This window comes from Maylandia zebra, linkage group LG5 (assembly GCF_041146795.1).
Source record: "Maylandia zebra isolate NMK-2024a linkage group LG5, Mzebra_GT3a, whole genome shotgun sequence".
Classification (NCBI taxonomy): Eukaryota; Metazoa; Chordata; class Actinopteri; order Cichliformes; family Cichlidae; genus Maylandia; species Maylandia zebra.
In genome coordinates this window covers 23,932,649-23,940,077 of record NC_135171.1, presented here as the reverse complement: position 1 = coordinate 23,940,077, position 7,429 = coordinate 23,932,649, and the positions used below count along the sequence as shown (strand labels likewise).

Below are 7,429 nucleotides of genomic sequence, written 5' to 3'. Positions count from 1 at the left end.
GCTGAAATTCAGCTCCTCCAACATGCTTTACAGATGTTTGTAGACACTCGTTGTGTCTCTCCGGAGCTTTCATTTTACAGATATGCAGTAATCAATATTTGATTGATGCTGCTCGTCATTTAATTGCTCTCGTGGTTTTATTCTTGTTCCTTGCGGAGTTAAAACTTATAACCAATACACATTGTAATAATCAATTTGGCTTTAAAACGTAATCTGTTTTGATAGTGATAACTAAGTAGGAATGTCTAATAGTTTGGTGGATTAATATTGTCTACAGGTTATTTGCACAGCTGAAGAAAACACATTTTACTTACATTAAAAAGATATTTATTTAAAAAAAGCAACCAAACAAACAAAAGTTTCATTTAACTGGATACATTTGCTCTGAGAATTTTGATATCATCAGCTGGACGATCTTGGCTGTTCGTCTCCACCATCCCAATCCGGTTCAGCACTCCCATTCCCTGACACACTCTTCCAAAAATACTGTGCTTTCCATCTAACCACTGAGTGGGTGCGAGGGTGAGGAAGAACTGACTGCCATTGGTGTCCGGCCCCGCGTTGGCCATCGCTAGAATACCAGCACCTAACAGGCACAGAGACATAATGAGAAATTATAAATGTCCTCACTATCAGTTATCACACAGGTATTTATCGGGATCACTGGACTCAGTTTATTCAGCTGTGAACTAAAGAAATGTTTCAAAAACACCAGAAACCTTTACAAGTTATTGGTATACATGAACTCTACTGAAGATTTGAATCTAAAAATAAAGCGTCCATATGTGAACATGTGCATACAAATACCAGATTAAGACATCAGTACTGACACACACAAATGATTTGAAGGATTTGCTCCAGAGCCTGTCTTTATAAGCCTATAAAAGCTTCTTCTACGTGCATTACCTGTGAATTTTAGTTCTGGGCGTAGTTCATCCTCAAACTGTTTGCCAAAAATGGAGGCACCACCTCGACCTGTTTGGAAAACAAACATTACAAGTGGCGCATTGGATGAGTTTTCTGAAGACCATGAACATGTGAAATTAATCAGACAGTAGTGACAGGGCCACTTTATTAGGTATACATATAACTACTCATTAATCTAAAAACCTAATCACATAGCAGTAACTGTAGACGTGTTCAAGACGACAATAAAGTTTAAACTGAGCATCAGAATGCAGAAGAAAGGTGATTTAAGTGACTTTGAACTTAGCAGGAGTACTTCAAAATTGCTGATCACGCAACCATCTCCAGGGTTTACAGTCTGTAAAAGAGAAAATTCTCTGGGCAAAAATGCCTCGTTGATGCCAGAGGTCAGATAAGAACGGACAGACCTCTTTAAGTGATATGAAGCCAACAGTAATTCAAATAACAACAACCAAGGTATGCAGAACACAGCGTATTGAAGCGTGAAGCAGACGGGATACAGCAGATCACACTGCGTGCCACTCCTGTTAGTTAAAAACATGAAACTGAGGCTACAATTCACACAGCTGGTGTTAATGGTGTGGGAGATATTTTGTTGGCACACGTTGGGCCCCTTAGTACCAGGTGAACATCTTTCAACAGTCAAAGCCTGCCTGACTATTATTGCTGACCATGCCCATCGCTTTATAGCCACAGTGTTACCCATATTCTGATGGCTGCTTCCAGTAGGATAATGCACCTTATCACAAAACTCAGATAGCCTGAAATTGGCTTGATTTACATTACAACGAGATCACTGTGCTCAAATACAGCACCTTGTTATACAATATTTGAAATTAACAAAACAACCCCCCCCCCCCCCCCCCCCCCCACACACACACACACTATATTTTCAGAAATACTTGTGGGTTTTTCTTGTTTGTTTGTTTTTTTGTACTACTTCAACACTAAAGTGGCCCTCACATGAGATGACCGTGCCTGCAGTGGCCCACAGCTCATTCAAGTTTGAGACCCCTGAAATACAGCATCATTGATGAAAGTTGAGCTTCAATAGTAGATGTCCAGCGGACAAAGCTGAATGTTTCCAACATCTTGTTCAACGTGTGCCATGAAGAATTAAGGCAGTTCTTTAGGCAAAAGGGGCTCCAACCAAGTATTAGCAAGGTGTGCCTAATAAAGTGGCTGATTAGTATGTATAAAAGAGGATTCGATATTAAGAAAATTACATATTTTTCTTGGAAAAATACAGACATGCTTTTGATGGCAAAGAAAAAGAACAACTGTAAAATATACAGTATTATAAGCATCTGTAAATATTATTTGCATATGCAAACACACCGTTTAATGAAGTTCTGTATTAACAAACAAAGCATCTGGTTAAAAGTCATGTGAATCACCTGAACACTGGATCTATATTAAGAGTTCTGACTGATTATAAAACTACGAGCATTAATATGCTGCTTCAACAGCCCTCATGATTCCATATAAGAATTTTGGAACCTGGCTGGTTTACAGCCAAATGAGCGGGAATGTAATATTGGGCAGCATCAACACCAAAACTTCATTTATGGAGTTTGCTTTGTGCACAGTCATAAAACAGTCATGTCAGTGTATTAGGGGAGGGGAAAAAAACACAACACATTGTAAATTGGAACAATACGAAAGACATCTACATTTACTTAGCTTCATGTTAAAGTGACTGACATGTTTAGTAATCTAGACACCCTTAAGTAGCATTTAGCCTACTCAAATCATGAACCTGTTACCCTAACATGTGGACAGTGGTATTCAAACACTTATCTGTGACGAACCCACCTGTTCCTGTGGGATCTCCTCCCTGCACCATGAAGTCTTTGATGATCCGGTGAAACTTGGTGTTGTTGTAGTAGCCTCTTCTGGACAGCTCTGCGAAGTTCTTGCAGGTCTTTGGTGCATGGTTCCAGTACAGCTCCACCACAACAGTCCCCATCCTGCAACGCACGGCCAGTTAGCATGTCTTTAGCGGCTCTGAATAACAAAGGCTGTCTCTTAAACTAGTTTTTAGCGGAAACGTGCTATGCTTCATGCGGTTTGTTAAAAAGATTGTGAAAAAATAAAATATGCAAAATTTATTAACGCAACAGACACCAACACTTCAGGTTCCTCAAAGCTAGCTGAGTTAGCATCCAGTGTTTCATTGGGGACTTACGTCGTCTCCAAAGCCACTGTGGGAGGCTGCCATGTGTCCGGAGGAATCCCCGACATTATCACCTCAAACCGTAAGCTACAACAGTTGTGAAAAAATGTTTCGTTAAACTTAAGTTCTAATAAGTAGCCAGGAATTTCTTAGCCCAGTGAATTCATTCAACACATTTCAAAAGGAGTTTCTTCTTCTGTGGTTTGCCGAGCATTTCCTTTGAATGTTAGAGAAAGGCTGCCATCTGCTGGACGAACTAAATGATACCACCCCTTTTTTTATTGTGTTGCTTACGTTTAGCATTCTTTACCAGCATCAGCTTCTCAGAAGTTCAGATTAACAGACGACTTTTTAACAGTGTTGTTACTAAGAATAAACTGAAAAACTACATTACAAACCACATTTCACTGTCATTTACGCTTTACTTTGTAAGAAAGAAAAAGGACCCTGTCTTAAAGTTTGGTTATCTGGAAATACATTTTGTCTTGATAATGTAGTTAAAGAGATTTCTAAATATGTATGATATAGTAAATACATTTAACAAAAGAAATTCATATCATTATCATCCCCTGTAGTAGTAATAATAGCAGCAGTAGTTTATGTCATTACTAATAAAGTGCTTCCAAGGTGCAGTAACACATGTATCTTATGCAACTGAAGGATCCCTGGTAAGATTGTAAGAAGAGACGCAGAGCCAGCCTCAGGGGGTGCTGATCCAACCGAGCCTGAAAAAGGAAAAGAGCAAAGACATCATTTAAAAACTGGGGGAGAGGGTATGTGTGGTTATGTGTGTGTGTGTGTGTGTGTGTGTGTGTGTGTGTGTGTGTGTGTGTGTGTGTGTGTGTGTGTGTGTGTGTGTGTATTGCTACGTAGTATCTTAACTGGACAGAGACCTCTGATGTTGCGCCTGGAATCTGCTGGACCCACTCTCCTAGTTTGCAGCTTACAGCTCCTAATGCTAAATAAGCAGCTGGAAAATATAGTGGCAACATGAGAAGTGAGCTGCAGGTGCTAGACAGACGTCACGTCTGTCTAGCACAGCATGCCTACAGCAAGTCTACACTGTTCAGCTACAGCATAAGCTGCTTACATATGAATCCCAGATTTTTGTTTAATGACTTCGGTTGAAGCTGAAAAGATTTTATTTGTCGTATATGTCATATTAATTTAACTTAAATGTCTTGATAGATAAAAATTACCAAATTACATCATTGTCCAAAAATTATACTGACATTACTCTGCATTTGTAGTTATCACTTGTTTCACTTTAATAAAATGTTGTCTTTTAAACTCAGATTTGATCCCATCATCTCTCCCGTTTAAGCTTTTTAAGCTTTATGGAGGTGAGAGGACAGACACATGGACAGACGTGTGGACAGTCTGTCCTGCCTCTTTTCTGAAGAAATCTCTGCCTCTGAATCAACATCTTATGTCCTTCGGTGCATTTTTATTTCTGGAAGTATTCTTAAAAGCATTGTAATACATGTTCTGGTTCATGATGTCAAAGCAGGATTTGAATTGAAGGTCTTCCTTAACCAGCTTTGAGTTTACTCTCCCATTCATCCCAGGCTTGTTGATGATGGTCACTGGGTGATTCTAGCACCCCTTGTTGACCCTGTCTAAAACTGCTCCTCAACAGGAGAAAATACAAAATAATCATAAAAGTTAGGCTGCCTGCTCCACCAGGAAGGTCACGAACACAAACAAAGGGAGAAATGTTATTACTTGCACAGAGAAATGTCAACATAGCACCATAATTCATGAATTGTGGTTGGGTTTCAAACAAGCTTCATTGGCCTTCTTCCCACCGTTCATTTGATACTGGACTGCCCAGTTCTTCCACCCAAGCCTCTCTGTGATGACTGGTATTTACTGGCACCATAAAAGCAGTGCTAAAGAGCAAGAGTTCAAATACTTCGAATGTGGCTGTGAGAGAAGTTGTCATGGTATCTGCTTGCCCATCTTTTCCATCTGTTTCCCCCCTTCCATGGCTCTCTCTCTCTCTGCCTCCTCTATCTCTCATTAATTTCCTGTGTTCCCTAGAGGTGTCACTACCTGCAGGTTTCCCCTGGTTCCCTGGCTGGCACATCTGATTGTAACTCACTGTTCACTCACTTGGACTATTTAAGGATGAACTCTTTTACTCGCTCTCCATCAGATCTTTTGTCAATTGGAGTATCGTTCAGGCTCTCTAGTGTAGCTAGCTTTGCTTTCCATGTGACTTACCCTTTATCTCGATGTGCTTCTTGTGAATCAGAGAACATGTCCAGTCTGGTTTACATATCTAACCGCTCTACAACAGTGTCATTCAAAGATATTCCCTTTACCTGTGAAACATCCACAGCACATTCTCTGTGTCTCCTGCTTTAGAGGTCGCCAGAGCTATAAAACCTCTCCAGAAGTAAATGGTGACAGGTAGGATATACTGACTTGAGGGAAGTAAAGAAAATGGGGCAAAGGAAAGTGGTATCTAATGTGGGACTGATGGAAAGAGGTAAACTTATTATCAATGTACCGATATCCAATACAGGAAAACATTTATCTCCAGTTCAGAAACAATTATTGCTGGTATGAATATGTCAAGTATATTATAGGGTGTTATCCTGGCACTTCAGTACACCCTTCACATAGCTTTTTTTCAGTAGTAAAAGGCCTTTACTGACCAAGTCAAGGCCTGTGCACACTGTCAAACATCACCTTGGAGTGAGTGAAACCCTTATAAAGGAGTAAGCTCCACTGCTTTACTTCCTCCAGTCAACTGGCCCACTTTACTTAAAAATACTCTCAGTGCATCTTGTGTTTGCTTCTCATGTCTGGCCATTGTTCCCTGTGTGTCTTCTCCTTCCCATCTTTAAAGTCTCTCCAAAGAAACAGTTCTCACAACTGGACGTCTTTGGACCCACAACATCCTTCAGTGTTAATGCTATTGGCTCCTTCAAGTTATGCCAGTTTTCGTCAGTGGTCACAAATATCTATTAGCTCTCAAACTTATTACCTCCACTGAAGTAGTCATGTGATTGGTTCACTTTGTCTGCTTGCTTGTTTCTTGGTTTGTTAGTTACAAAGGATTGCTGAAAAAAGTTATGGACCAATTTGTATTAAAAATTTTACCTGAGTTTCAATTAATCAGAAAGATTAACTTTTGGAATCGACCCAGATATGTGAACATATCATATTTGTGAACATATCATATTTGTGAACAGATATGTTCACAAATATGTACAGAAAAGATTTTTTTTAAAGGTTTGGCAGCAAGAACTCCAATCAAGCTTTTACATGACTGCGAAGGAATATTGACCCACTCTTCTCCTTTTGAGCATGAACAGTCCCGTTTAAGGTCCAGACGATGCATCTCACCCTGATTTAAGTAAAGAATTTGACTAAGACACTCTAAAATATTCATTTTTTTAAGGCATTCACATGTGGGCTTGCATAGCCAAACTGCACTTGAGCTTCAGGGGATGAATTGATAGACATTCTCTTTCAAGATTTTCTGGTAGAAAGCAAAATTCAACAAGTCCAGTCGTGAAATTTCCTCATTACTAAATATTCTACAATCAGCTGTTAGTGGTATTATAACAAAGTGGGACAAGAGGGAATGTCTCTGCACTCTAGAGCAGTGGAGATGTGGTCTCTGGAGTGACGAATCACACGTCTCCATCTGGCAGTTGACCACCCCAGAGCCTGGACTTCAACAATATTGAAGCAGCGTGGGATCATGTTGACAGATAACAGAACAAAAGGCAGCCAACATTCAAAGAAGAGCTTTGAATGTCTTTCAAGAAGCCTGGAGAACTATTCCTAAAGACTACTTAAAGAAATTATAAGAAGGTCTGCCTAAGAGAATTCAGACCGTGTTGAAGAATAAAGCTGAAAATATTGATTTTCAAGCTCAAACCCTGTTTTTGCCTCACATGTTCGCATGTTTTAATTAACTGCTACACCTATTACCAATGCCCTAGCAAAACATAAAGAGATGACGAGCAGCTCAAGACTTTTGCACCACACTGTACTTGTTTTTCATATGATACATACTATGTTTTTGATTTCTATTTGATATTGTTAATATTAAGAGTTCTAATTGTTCTTTTTGTTAACTAAGCATTAACTACGCATCAAATCTGTCATGGTCCTGGGTCGGTGACCCAGCGCTTTTAGTTTGTTATCATTTTCATGATGATGATTGTTTTAGTTCTGTGTTATATTCGGTCTGCCTCTGAGTCTGCGTCTGGATCTGTCTGTCTATGGTGTCACCCCATCTGTTTGTGAAGCTGTCTGTTTAGATCTGTGTCTTGTTTGGTTCCCCGTGTCTGAGTTTCCTGTTTT

At 39.7% G+C, this 7,429-nt stretch overlaps 1 protein-coding gene across 1 annotated transcript; it reads right to left on the bottom strand.

The window, feature by feature from the left end:
- Positions 1–304: 304 nt before the first annotated feature.
- ppil1 (peptidylprolyl isomerase (cyclophilin)-like 1) lies at positions 305–3,339 on the bottom strand. The gene is made up of 4 exons (XM_004548526.2): positions 3,116–3,339; positions 2,743–2,897; positions 907–975; positions 305–586 (listed from the first exon to the last, which is right to left on the bottom strand). Exons 1-4 carry the CDS (start codon positions 3,169–3,171, stop codon positions 366–368), a joined length of 501 nt encoding a protein of 166 aa, XP_004548583.1. The 5' UTR covers positions 3,172–3,339; the 3' UTR covers positions 305–365.
- Between the last annotated feature and the right edge of the window lie 4,090 nt (positions 3,340–7,429).

What these genes read in the sequence shown, in the direction of transcription:
- ppil1 (XM_004548526.2), bottom strand. Translation starts at nt 3,171, where the DNA reads ATGTCGGGGATTCCTCCGGACACATGGCAGCCTCCCACAGTGGCTTTG. An exon ending in ACAGTGGCTTTGGAGACGAC is followed by an intron (nt 2,898 to 3,115) that starts GTAAGTCCCCAA and finishes CGTGCGTTGCAG; the next exon opens with GATGGGGACTGTTGTGGTGG. An exon ending in CCCAGAACTAAAATTCACAG is followed by an intron (nt 587 to 906) that starts GTAATGCACGTA and finishes TGTGCCTGTTAG; the next exon opens with GTGCTGGTATTCTAGCGATG.